At 38.8% G+C, this 14,079-nt stretch overlaps 1 protein-coding gene across 2 annotated transcripts in view; it reads right to left on the reverse strand.

The window, feature by feature from the left end:
• Positions 1 to 14,079, reverse strand: part of exoc4 (exocyst complex component 4) — a 140,999-nt gene that overhangs the window by 94,442 nt on the left and 32,478 nt on the right. For both annotated transcript variants that reach the window (XM_058772580.1, XM_058772581.1), the window contains exons 8-9: positions 12,691 to 12,836; positions 12,380 to 12,468 (exon numbers count right to left, since the gene is read on the reverse strand). In XM_058772580.1, the coding sequence (XP_058628563.1) occupies positions 12,380 to 12,468; positions 12,691 to 12,836 (235 nt within the window). The remainder of the gene's footprint in view (positions 1 to 12,379; positions 12,469 to 12,690; positions 12,837 to 14,079) is intronic.

The following is a 14,079-nucleotide window of genomic DNA, read 5'->3' on the forward strand; positions in this document are numbered from 1 at the left end:
AAAACTCTAGGTAAAGGCCAATGTGATGCTATAACATAGCTGTGAATTGTATAGCAAATGATGAGTAATGAATGATTAATACTTACTGTACTAATTATACAAATTAAAGAAACAATCATGCTTTGATTTCAGTGTTTTGGGGAGAATGTTGTCAGAAATGTAAACAGTAATACATATTAACTGTGATGAAGAAATACACTACCATTCAAAAGTTTAAAGTCTGCAAGATTTTTTATGTTTTTGAAAGAAGCCTCTTATGCTCAACAAGGATGCATTTATTTGATCAAAAACACAGTAAAACGTTTGAGAAATTTTATTACAATTTAAAACTTATTTCTATTTTAATATTTTAGAATTTTGAGCCTCATTACTTCAGTCTTTAGTGTTACATGTACGATCCTTGAAAAAAACATGTTTATATATATATATATATATATATATATATATATATATATATATATATATATATGTGCATGCTGATTTGCAGCTGAAGAAACATTTATTATTAACACTAACACTTGTGATGCTCACTATTTTTGTAGAAACTAATTATTTTCAGGATTCTTTGATTTATAGAAAGCTCAAAAGAAAAGCTTTTTTATGTCTTTACTGTCACTCTTGATCAATTTAATGCATCACTGATAAATTAATGTCTTATATTAAAAAATGCACAAAAAACATGACATTTCTGCAGACAGACAGGTAATTATTAAAACGGTTTGGAAAATCAGATAATGAATTACTAAAAAAAAAAAAAAAAAAAACAGGGTGTACAGTGTAAAACCTCGAAACCTGAACTAGCAAGATAATTAATAAGCCAGGATAAAGCATGAACAGCGTGAAATATACAATAAATAACTGAGAATTACATTAAACCTGTTTAGCCATTTCTGGTTGTGTTGTCTGTCCATCGCTCTCTCTCTCTCTCTGTCTCTCTTTTCCCCATAGGCCAACTCTGTTGAGTCTCATTGTAACTGGAGGACAGGAACGTGAGATTTGAGATGGGTCTCTGCTGCCCTCTCAAGCTCCACTGATTTAGAATCAGAGAGCCAGTGATTGTGATTGTGTTTAAAAGGCTGTTCCACTCATCCAGACATCATCATCATCATCATCATCATCACCACCCTTGTTCTCTGTCCTCTCCTTCACCTTTTTCCCTCTCCACCTCCCTCCTTCTCTCCCCCCCCAACACTTCTCCTTCAATCATGCAGTTCCCAAATGAAAGGTAAACAAGCCTGTGACAGCCATGGTGATGACGGGCTCGTTGATTAAAATTAGCACAGGTTGTGAAACACAGACACACACACACTCACTCAGACAAAGTCTGTAATTATGTGTCTGCCCTCCGTCTGATAACAGCTACAACAGTCTACCCTTAAGACAAACCAGAGAACTTCAGAAATGCAAATAAAAAGTTTTATCGGCGCTCTCTTTACCTTGCTATTCACCACTCAACCTCAAATTTTTTCAAACATTTTTCCAAATATTAAAAAAGTACTATTTACTTACTTCTGATCTCATAAAATCTAAGTTCAACTTCATGAAGGAGGAAGCAACAGCAAAGAAAACGTCTCCCCGTCAATACCCACAGCACCACTGATATGTTATTACCCTCCAAGTCCATTTCAGCCAATCACGGGCCAATCTCATCTCACCACTGCAGTAATTCAATAATGTGTCCGTGATGAGATCCACCTCAGGACTCCACTCATCACAGCCGGCCCCCCCTAAGAAAAAAACAACACAATCACGGGCCGTAATGCTGTTTCAACCCTAATCAGCTTCTGCTATAAAATTACTGGGAAACAGATTGAACATGAAGCATCCGACTCGACCGCGCGCCAGCTGACTGCTGCTCCGGTCTGTGAATATGACGGAACTTGGTTGTTGAGTGAATTTCAGTATTTGACTTTATGATCTGTGACTCAAAGCCAGCAGAAACATATGTAACTGACCGTTCATCTAAAGATGGGTGATTTTTCGGTTCACTATGAGTTCAGCTTGCCAGATTCAATGGTATGCCCCTAGTGAGATCTGCACTGCAATATTATCTTATTCATTTATATCCTTAATATCTAAACATCTCTGAGGCAAGCTCAATTACTTAAAAAGTAAAATTGTGTAAAAAAGAAATCTTTATAGTGAATGCATCTTAATATAAAAATAATTTATGGTTATGCTTTTTATATTGTCTATTTTTTACGTTTATGTGTTTTTTTAGAGATGTTTTTTTCCTACTACAAGATTGGCAATTTTTTTTCTTGCTTTAATTATTAACCTCACCGAATTTTAATAGATTTATGCTTTAAACAGGAAGAAAAAAAATCACCAATTTAATTCCTTAATATGTTCATTTTGCTCCTCAAGTAAATGTGTCTGTTAAAAAGAGTGTTTAGACATTTGTACAGGAAAATATCATACTGATTAAGTATTTCAGTTCAAAATAAATAGATGGTATGATATACATTAAGAATTTGGTAGCTTTTACTGTGCTATTTACAGGATCAAATGGTCAATGCTTTGACTGAAAAGAGTAAAGTAATCTCTGTCAGACAGACAGAAAGACAGACAGAATGACAGACAGAGACAGAGCAAAAGACAGAATAACAGACGGCAGACAGACAGACAGAACGACAGATAAAATAAGAGACAGAATGACAGACAAAGAACAGACAGACAAACAGTCAAACAAAGGATGACAAACAAATAGACAGACAAAGAACGACAGACAGACAGATAAAACGACAAACATAGGATAACAGACAGACAGACAGATTGATAGATCGATAGCTTGATACATAGAGGATAATGTGGTAAATTAGCGAATGGAAAACAACAATCACTCTAACTACAGAACAAGATAAGTTGAGGCTGTCCTAATGGCTGAAACAGCTCTCCAGCACACACACTAGCACTGGACACTGATTGGCATGAAGTGTGTATTGCAGTGTTCTGCTGGCGCTCCACAGCTGGTGGTCCAGCATAAGCGCCTGCTCTTATTTGTTTGGATTCAATTTGGAGTGCCGGATGAGGAGCCAAGGGAACAAATAAAATGAAAGAACAAAAGGATACCCACAACAGCATTAAGGAGTAATTTAATTGCTCATTTCTCTATCGCTGGTTCCCGCAGCCTTTCTTGCTCAGATGCAGGTAGATTCGTGATGTTTCAGCATTTATGGCTATAAAGACTCCAGCCAGATCTATTGGTTATCTTGTCGTTAAGATAAATCAGGTGTTTAAGAAATGATCAAGGTTGCAGCCACAGAAGCATACACACGATAGATGATATTTTATCAATTTTCTTACACACACGGGCAATACACAAGCCATTTCGCTTAAAGAGCCATTTAAAGAGCTTCGCTCTCATGCGACGTCTAGAGTGTCATATCTTCTGAGTCTCTGGGTTCCATCAGGCCTCATTTAGCACACAGATCATCAGGCTCAGCACACAGACACACACACACAGAATATCAGGCACAATGCTAACAGTCTGTGACATACAGTAACAATGCCATTTCCTCAAGCTAATGTTGCTTATTTCTCCGTGTGATGTTGAGACTTTTCTTAAAGGGCTAGCTCTGCCACAAAATAAAAATATGACATCATTTATGCACTCTCTTGTCTTTTGAATCCTGATTGACTTGCTTTCTTCCATTAAAACACAAAGTGAGTCGTTAATAATATCCAAGCTGCTCGTCTATATAATGAACATAAATGGGTATCAGTGAATAATGCTCTTCACACAAAGCTATTAAATGGCTTAAAGGAGTTGGAATATAGCTTACAATTTGTATGAACTTTTTTTATGATGCTTTATGGAGCTTTTTCAACCTTATGCAACTGGTCCCCATCCACTTCCATTGTACAGAAAAGAGCAGCATTACCATTACTCAGAACTTCTCCATTTGGGTTCCAAGAAAGAAAAGTGAGTGAATCTGTGGTGAAATATCCCTTTAAGTATTTCTAAATAAACAAAAACCAGCAAAACAATCAATCTCATTGTCTCTTGAAGTATTTTGAGGTGTGTTTCATCTAGATTTTGTATTCTGAAAACAAACTTGTGACCTTTTCTTGTCCTTCCTATTCCTCTCGTCGGTGTCCATCAAACACGCTTTGATTGTGTGTCAAACAGTGAAGTCCCTCTTCAACAATCACACCTAACAATGCTCCCTGTAGCGTCGGTCTCTCTCTCTCACTCTGCCGTGCTCAGTAGGAATGCCTGATTGCATACTGTCTTTGGTGCTTCTAAAACAGATGCTAAGAAATGCCAATGCTGAATACAGAGGATATGGGGCTAATCAACATCTACAAAAATAAAAGGTCAAGAGGAAAGAGAAAGAGCATGAAAGAATGATTGGAATAAAGAAATAACAAAAGAAAGAAACAGAAAGGTCAAGGCCACCAATATCCGGCAGAGATCAGAACATGATGCAAGCAAAAAAAAGTACAGCAAAAACACTTACTTTTGTATTTGAATTGAGCTACTTTTAAATCATTTGACCTATTAAACACTCTTATTAACATTCTTAAAATAATTTTCTGTTATTGTCACTTGACAAATAGTCTAGTCTGAAATTATGACTTGGCACTCAGCTAGGGTTAGTAAATGCACACGTGTGCCACCATTGGCACATGAGCGATATTAACTAGAGAGATTAACATTATTTATATATTTATTTCATTTATTCAGCAGCTTTATTTTACAAATGCTGAAGCATCTGTCCCTGAATGTGTCACATTCAGTATTACAACAATCCTTCCTTGCAATAGTCACAGAATGATTATTTATGTTTATTATGAGCTATATGAGAAGTCATATGATAAAAAAAAAAACACACAAAAAGAAAAACATGCAAAAAAACTGGGTGTCAAAATATTGGTTCTTTGAAAATGTGAAATGCAAATGTAGCCAGAAAGACACAAGAGTTGTTACAAGGAAAATAAAAAAATAAAAAGATAAGAAACTAAGCATGTTGTGTATTAAGAAGGAAAACATATATATTCCTCACTTGCCCTGCTTTATATGTAGCAAAATCCAATATCTGAATATTAAAGTTAAATCTAAGTTTGAAAACAACATATCAGAACTGCAAAGTCAACGTAAGTCAACTATTGATGGGCTTAACGAAAAAGAATCTTGTTACTCTTGAACTGACTGAAAAGATTAAATTAAACATGAAATCCTACTTTGAAAAAGATTTGCTAACCTTGGACATGTTTGAACAACTCAGAAAATGTTTCTGCAAAGGTGCAGTTTATGAAACACCTATTTGTATCAGTGCTGATCCAGAATTTAGTCTCCGTTAGGATGTGTGAAACCTAAATAAGCACTCTGACTTTGAAAAGTTTGAAAGGTCTCATAGAAACAGCTTTTTTGTGACAGAGAGCCAGTTATCTGGAAGTGCCTATAAAGCTAGAGTTTCTGATGGAAACTCTACAAAAAACAGAGTGTGACACCATCCACAAACACAACAACTTTCATTGGTGTAGAGAAATCTGACAGAGCTCATGCACTCACGCACACACTTTCACACACACACACCCATATACACCTCCTCACTCCACTGGTGAGGGATTTTTCCATTTGCACCTCTCCTACCCCTATTGTGCTTCACAAATCAGAGCGACAGACAACAACTCTCCTCCGCCCACAGCCCCGCCACTCACCGTGATCCACCTCTCTCTCTCTCTCTTTCTCTCTCTCTCTGGGGAACACCAGCATCATGCATAAACAAGACCTTCCCTTTATCCTCTCGCTGTAAGCCTAGAGGAGAAAACTCAATTTGTATACGTGTGTTCGGAGAAAAAGAAGAATCTCCCTGCTTTGTGATAATCCCTACCCAACACGCAATGAGCTTTTCTGGTTCTTTTTTCTTCTATCTCTGCTTCTTTCGGTCTGCAGATTTGTGGGATTGAACAGACATGCGAGGAATGGGACATACGTAGGAATTTTTATGGGATATACTGAATTATTACTCTTGGATCCATCATATATATGATAGAAAACAATATCTAATATAGTCAGTCACAGATTCTCAAGGTGAAGATTAAGTGATCAGATACTTTGTAGGGTTGCACACTAAGCCTTGTTGCTCATATGAGAAATGCAATTTGAATTATGTTTGCAACATGCTCTGTTTCATTTAGAAGATCGCATTATTCTGTCATTCTCTACTATACCTGTCTGCAAAGTCAAGCAAAAGCCTGGAAAATGAAGAGTGTGGGAGGAGGAATACTTTATTTGAGCCTTGGTGCAAATGCAAGAAATTAAAGTTTGAGATAAACCTGCAATGTGCTCCAATTGCATTCTTGCTCACGTTTTGTAATTTTCCACTCATTATAATATCCACTATGCTTGTCTAAAAAGCTGTCTAACAGCTTATGGCCCCAAAAAAATGAAAAGAGTGAGGAAAGTAAGTGGTCATATGAGCCTTGGTGCAAATGCAAGAAATGCAAGTTCAAGTCCAGCCTGCAACATGCTCTGATCACATTCTCTCTCACTCTCCATTTAATTTCCCTCTCATGCTCCTCTAGACCTAAAAAGAAACTAGGCAAAAGCTCCAATAAATTGAGAGAGTGGGGGAATAAAGATGTTGTAAGAGCCTTGGTGCAAAAAGTTTAAGTTCAGCCTGTAATATGCTTTGATTCCATTGCTCAATTTTTTCTACAATGTTACACTCTTTCTACACTATACTCATCTAAAACAATATGGAAAAATGAAAAAGCTGGAGAGAGAAAAAGGTCATAGGAATCTTGGTGTATATGCAAGAAATGCAAGTTCAGCCTGCAACATATTACAATCAGATGATATATCTGTCTACAGTCTCATTTCTGCCTACTTTTACTATAAATTTCCACTTATTCTGCACTATACCCACCTAAAACATCATGAAAAAGCACAAAAAAACATAGAGTGAAAGGAGAAAGAGTTTGTTTGAGCCTAAGTGCCCATATGAGTACTGCAAGATCAAGTTCAGCCTCCAACATGCTTTGAACCCACTCAGCTCTTACTTCACCTCTTATTTTCCTCTAATTGTCCAGTATATCAGACAAAAAGGCCTACATAACAGAAAGCAGGAGGTGAAATAGTTAATATGAGCCTTGGTGTTTATTTGGGTGCTGCAAATTCAAATTCAGCCTGCAACACATCCAATCCCCCTCACTTTACCCATACTCTTCCTGTTATTCTCCACTGTACCTGCCTGAAAAATATGCAAAAGCCCAGAGAGAAAGAACGAGGAGAGCACTGAAGCAGTAATGAACTCTTCAGAAGGAAGTTGAGGATTAATTGATCTGTAGGAGTCGTGCTGGAGGAGAGAAAGCTGTAATTAAGCTACAGAGGTTCTGAATGCGGTTTTATAATGACTGCTACAAACACATTCATTCAGAGACATTCCACATGACATCGCACTCGCAAGTAATTGCAGTCTCGCAACTCTGACAAAGCCGTTTTGCTCCAAGACTGGTGAAGTAGTGTTTTATTTACAGAATTTTACCATTTTATGTCACTAGAAAGCAGTACAGTGCTTTGCTTTATCAATAGATCAAATCCTCATGAACCCCTACTGGTGAAAACGGCACTGCAAAGGCACAGGTGTTTAAACATGCATTCCATTGCAAATGGCAGCAGGCACGGGCCCAGCGGCTTTTGGCTCCCTCACACGGTGTTTATTTTTGTGGATATTGTTTGATAGGTGCGTGATACAGTCGGCAGGAGTTACTGGACATTGGATTTAAGCATAAGATAACCATCACTGCCAGCTTTTACCACACTAATAACATACCAGCGGAACTAGCTAGACCACCGGGATCTCCGTGGATTGTCATCGGGGTTGGCAGACGACGTAGGCGGCGATGTGAGAGGAAGCAGAAGCGGGGATGTCGGATGGGCCTACGGTTAAAGCTCAGGAAACATCCGTTCAAGCTACCACTGCTGAGCCTATTTCTTAGCAACGTCAGATCGATTGTGCACAAAATGGACGAGTTGGAACTTTACATCTGCGAACACGGCGACGTACGCCATTGTTGTGTAATAATCATAACTGAAACTTGGCTGCACCCGTCGATACCGGACGCCGCCGTACAGTTAGCAGGCCGAACGATGCATCGCTGGGACAGAAACAAGGGCTCGGGTAAGAGCAGGGGTGGCAGACTTTGTTTATATATTCATAATGAATGGACAAATAACAGCATAATCACAGATAATCATTGTTCTCCTAACTTGGAATATATGTCAGTGAAATGTCGACCATTTTTTCTACCAAGAGAGCTTACTGTAGTGATTATAACGGCTGTTTATATACCACCCGATGCCAATACAAACAATGCTCTTGGTTTCCAGTTAAATGCCATGGACAAACAACAGAGTATGCACTCTGATGGTGTTCACATTATAGCTGGGGATTTCAACAAAGCAAACCTTAAGTCTGTATTTCCCAAATTATACCAGCATGTTAAGTGCTCGACTAGGGGTGAAAATACACTTGACCAGGTGTATATCAACATTATGCATGCGTACAGAGCTGTTCCTCTTTCTCATCTAGGCCATTCAGACCACCTTTCTCTGCTTCTCATCCCAGCTTACACCCCTCTCAGGAGAAGGAGCAGACCATACAATGTGACTGTTAGAACTTGGCCTAAGGAGGCGCTTGATCAGCTACAGGACTGTTTTGCTAACACTGACTGGGGCTTATTTCAACACCAGGATATGGCTGCATACACAGAGACAGTTTTATCCTACATTAAGTTCTGTATTGATAATGTCACTGTGGATAAATGCAAACAAATCTTTTCCAACCAGAAGCCCTGGATGAACAGTCAGGTCCGCACACTTCTCAGGGACCGAGATGCTGCCTTCAGGACAGGTGACAAAGCTCTGTACAGTGCTGCGAGAGCTAAGCTGCGGAGAGGGATCAAAGAGGCTAAAGAGGTCTACAGGAAGAGGATAGAAGACCATCTCTCAGGAAATGACTCAAGGCGGATGTGGCATGGCATACAGACCATCACAAATTTCAGGGGCTGTGCTACTACTGCAGGGACTAATTACTCTGCCTAACTGGCGGAGGAGCTGAACTGCTGCTTTGCACGTTTTGATGCAACCCAGCAAAATACAGTCTCTTCACTTCGGCCTATACCAGCTGGTAACACCCCTGCACTCACCTTACAGGAGCATGAGGTGAGAAGGGTGCTAAGGTCAGTGAACCCGAGAAAAGCAACTGGCCCAGATGGAGTACCTGGGAAGGTACTCAGGGCTTGTGCTGACCAACTGACACAGGTTTGCACCAATATCTTCAATCAGTCCATGTTACAAGCCATCACACCATCATCCCAATCCCCAAAACATCTTTGCCAAGGAGCCTCAATGACTACCGCCCAGTGGCACTTACACCGGAAATCATGAAATGCTTCGAGAGGCTGGTCTTGTATCATATTAAAGCCAGTCTCCCCTCCACCTCTGATGAGCATCAGTTCGCCTACAGAACGAATAGATCTACTGAAGATACTATAGCTTTAGCTCTACACGCTGTATTGAGTCACCTGGACAAACATGGAAATTATGTTAGGATGCTGTTCATTGATTATAGTTCAGCATTTAATACCATTATCCCGGACATCCTGGTCAGTAACCATTCTCAAAAGGTGAAGATGGGTCATCATGTCTCCCCCACTCGCTTACTCAGCATTGGCTCTCCACAGGGGTGTGTGCTGAGCCCACTACTGTATTCACTGTACACATGTGATTGTATCCCAGTTCATCGCAGTAACACCATCATCAAATTTGCAGATGATACAACAGTGATTGGCCTTATCACTGGGGAGATGAAATGGACTATAGAAGGGAGGTCCAGCAACTAACATCATGGAGTTCAGCTAACAACCTGACCTTAAACATCTCTAAGACAAAAGAGCTCGTTATAGACTTCAGAAAGCATAAGACAGACCCACTCCCTCTATACATCAACGGGGACTGTGTTGAGAGGGTCCAAAGCTTCAAATTTCTGGGCACCCTCATCTCTGCTGACCTATCCTGGAAGGCACATACTTCAGTGGTTATCAAGAAGGCACGGCAGCATCTACATTTCTAAAGGATTCTTAGGAAAAACAATCTAAATGGTAAGTTGCAGGTAAACTTTTACCGCTGTTCTATTGAGTGTGTGCTGACATACTGCATTACAGTATGGCATGCTAGCTGTTCTGAGGCAGACAAGAAGGGGCTTCAAAGGATCATTAAGACTGCTGAGAAGATCGCTGGCAGTCCTCTACCATCACTGAAGGACCTATATAACTCTAGAGCACTCAATAAGGTCAAAAATATACTAAAGGACTCAACACACCCAGGTTTTCACTTGTTTCAGCTCTTGCCATCAGGCAGGCGCAACCGATGTTTTAAAACAAGGACCAAGAGATTTAAGGACAGTTTCTTTCCTAGAGCCATAAACATTATGAACTCCAATATGCACTGACCTCATAGATTCTTCACTTGAATGTCAGTCTTACTGTAATGCAGTGTTTTGTTTTGTTTTCTCTCATGTAAATTATGCTGGGGGGAAGCTATTATAATTTCATTGTATATGAGTATAATGACAATAAAAGGCATTCATTCATTCATTCATTCGTACCGTTCAGTCTTGCATGGTAACTGGACTGTGTCCAAAAATTTATATTATATGAAATGCCTGTGTATATGTGCCATACTTTATGTAAAATGTATTAAAAGGCAGTGAAAGTTGTTCTGAGAGGTCAGGATCTGCTTATTTATAGATTATTTAATGCATATTTATTTTTTACATCCATTCAGTCAGGTCAGACCATCTACCAGCTCTAATGCTTTAGGCTTGAATGTCTGTGAAGTTGCAAACTTAATGAAAATACGGAACATTCCTGTGTCGGCTTCAATACATATTGTCATTTTTCTAATTTATTCCCTAAGAAATCCATGAATGGTCCCCCTCTGCCCACGTAATGAAACAATGACTTTCAACTCTCTCCTCCCTCCCTCTACCGAGTCGACTTATTCCGTCTGTTAAATTATTTCATCCCTTCAATCTCCTCTCGCCCTTTCAGGCGACAGACACTGTGCCTGTATTGTGACGGCACAAATGAACAGTGGAAATCTCATCTCCAATTTGGTGGTGTGAGGTGCTTAACCAATCAAATATTCGCCTTCTTTCACTTCTAAAGCATTTGAAGGAACACCGTCAGAGTCTTAGAAGCCCATTTACTTCCTTATCTAATGTTAATCTTCACGTTCATCTTGCTCTTTTTGAGCCCAACGGGTCAGCTGTAATTGGTGGTTTGCTATCAATTAAAATCATACTTGATCAGCAGAGGCGCAGAGAAAATTTCAGTTGGTACACTTCGCAAAGTTAACACACGCCAAGAATATTGTACTTCTAAGCTACACCTTTAAAGGGACAGTTCACAAAAAAGTCAGTCACACTTTATTTTAAGGTCCAATTCTTGCTACTAACAGACCATTAACTACAACTTTTGCCTCAAACTCCCAATTTGTTGCTTATTAATAGTTAGTAAGGTAGTTGCTAAGTTTAGGTACTGGGTGGATTTAGGGATGTAGAATATGGTCATGCAGTGCTTTAGAAGTACTAATAAATAACCAATATGTTAATAATGGGCATGCTAATAAGCAACTAGATAATAGTGACAATTGGTCCCTAGACCAAAGTGTTACCAAAAAGTCTCTATTTATTCTACAGAAATAAATACGGAGAAGAAAATGTAAAAATACTTAAAACTATGAAAAAAGCTTATAGAAACAGAAAGGCGGAGAGTATTTCTTGTGTCTTATTTCACTTTTTTTAAACTTATGTCTTGAAAAGGAGTATGAGACTTTTGTCAAGAAAAAAAAAAACCTGTCTGTACTTCTGAATGGTGTGAGAAGCATCTGCCTCTCACCTCTCTCCCTCTATGTGTCCTTCACTTCTCTTTTCTTAACACCTTGTGCTCCCTCTCGATCATTTCACAGAGTGTGTCTCACAGGGATTGTTTGAAGAAAAAAAAAGGGAAAAGAAAAACAAGAAGGGACACACAACTGTCAAGCACCACTGATTGAAACTGCAAGGTCATTTTGAAGAGTGAGAGAAGAGGGGAGAGAAAGAGACGCTCTTTGGCATGTCTGTCTCACTCCAGCGGGGGGGTGTGTGTGTGTGTATGTGTGTGTGTAGCACAGAGACGCTGAACAAAAAGAAGCAGCTCTAACAGGTGAATGATACATAGCTAAGCGACTCTTCACCCTGATGACTTCAGGGGCTCCTCTCCATCATCGCCCTATTCACTCCTTCCATCCTATTCACACTGCACCTGCCGGCCCTTGCCGTTCCCTCGGCCCCGCCATTCAGCTTCTCCCCATCCCCTCGCTCACCTTGTAGCTCCCCGCTTTTGCTGTAGAGTTCCCTCCGCTGCTCTCGCAAGTACGCGCTCATGCTAATGGCATGAGAAGAAGACTCAAACCTGCAAAAAGAAGTCATCAAAGGTCAAAGATCACGTAGGAAAGCAGGTCAAGGGTTTTCATTTTAGTTTAACCTGAAATCAAATGTGGATTGTAAACCCAAGAGTAAGGAGAAAATGGTTCCCCATGAGGCACTTAACCCAGCCTATTCATGTGGTTCTTGTCTGCTGTAACCCTTCACATTCCAATTCAATTCCTGAATCACCCTGCATGAGCAAACTTACTTGAATAAAGACTGTTTGGGTCGGAGAGGTTTCTTCTTGGCGAAGAACGCTCCGAAGTCTCCGCCGGTGCTGGCGTAGGACAGCTGGGCGGAAGGCTCTGCAGCGCTACGGGTGTTTTTGACATCCAGGTAGTCCATTAGCAGCACCTAAGAGAGCATAAGAGCAGGTTTTGACTGACACATGCAGTAATTTAATATTTATTCAGTTATACATTACAGGAAACATCCAAATTCATTTCACTTTTTGACACTTTAAGTAGCTGTTCCACTAGATGTGCTAAACAGCTAGTGATAAACAGCTTATTAGAGCACTCACTGGCACTGCACTTTGTAAACACAAGCGAACAGGTTTAGAATAGGGAAGGAATGGTCGATTAATCTAAGGATTTTTTTAACTTTTTGATGCCAAGGACACCCAAATGAGATGATTCACTTGTGAAAAGACTTCTTTTTAAATATAAAGGCAGCTGTATAATTTCATGCGTATACAGAATCATTTATACTGTGAGAAAAAAACATGATTTTTTTGTTCATTATAATTAAAATAATTATGTACAATTAAAAATTAAAATAATTAAAATTACTTTATGAAATTATTCATCGTGTAATTTAAATAATGAAATATTTATTACTCTGTATGAAGCTGACAGCATATTGTTTTCTCCCCACTATTAGATTAATGATAGAAATATTCACTACTGTTCAAAGGTTAGGAGTCAATAAGACTATGTTTTTGAAAGAAGTCTCTTATGATCACTAAAGCTGCATTTATTTAATCAAAACAGAAAAATACTGAAAAAATTGTTTTTTTTTTAAATATATAGATATGTATATTTCAGTTGTCACATGATCCTTCAGAAATGATTCTAGTATAGTGATTTGGTGCTCAAGTAACATTTCTTATTATTATCAATGTTGACACAACAGTTGTGCTTCTTTCATTTTCAAAAGATCAGTTTAAATTTTGTTCATTATTCTTTGATGAACAAAGTTGAACTGCATTTATTTGTAACAATGTAATGTCTTTACTGTCACTTTTGATTGATTTAATGCATCCTTGTTATAAATTTTAATTATTAATAATTCCTCTAAAAGAAATAAATAAATCTTACTGACCCCAAACTTTTGAACTGTAGTGTATAAACCTGAAAAAACACATTTTCAATTCATTCTGATTTATTTGAATAGAGATTTAAAGTGCCCCATTGCAGATTTTTGACAATTATCTTTCATGCAGTGTGTAACACAGCTCTAAGTGAATGAAAACATCCTGCAGAGTTTTAAATCTGAAAGTGCACCGTGTATAAAGTTAGTCTCTCAAAAGAAAGAGTTGACTCTGAATCATTGAAACGAGTCGTTTTTAAAACAAATCCCAAGCCGTTTCATGTTG

The sequence above is a fragment of the Onychostoma macrolepis genome, chromosome 04, assembly GCF_012432095.1.
Source record: "Onychostoma macrolepis isolate SWU-2019 chromosome 04, ASM1243209v1, whole genome shotgun sequence".
NCBI classification, from domain to species: Eukaryota; Metazoa; Chordata; class Actinopteri; order Cypriniformes; family Cyprinidae; genus Onychostoma; species Onychostoma macrolepis.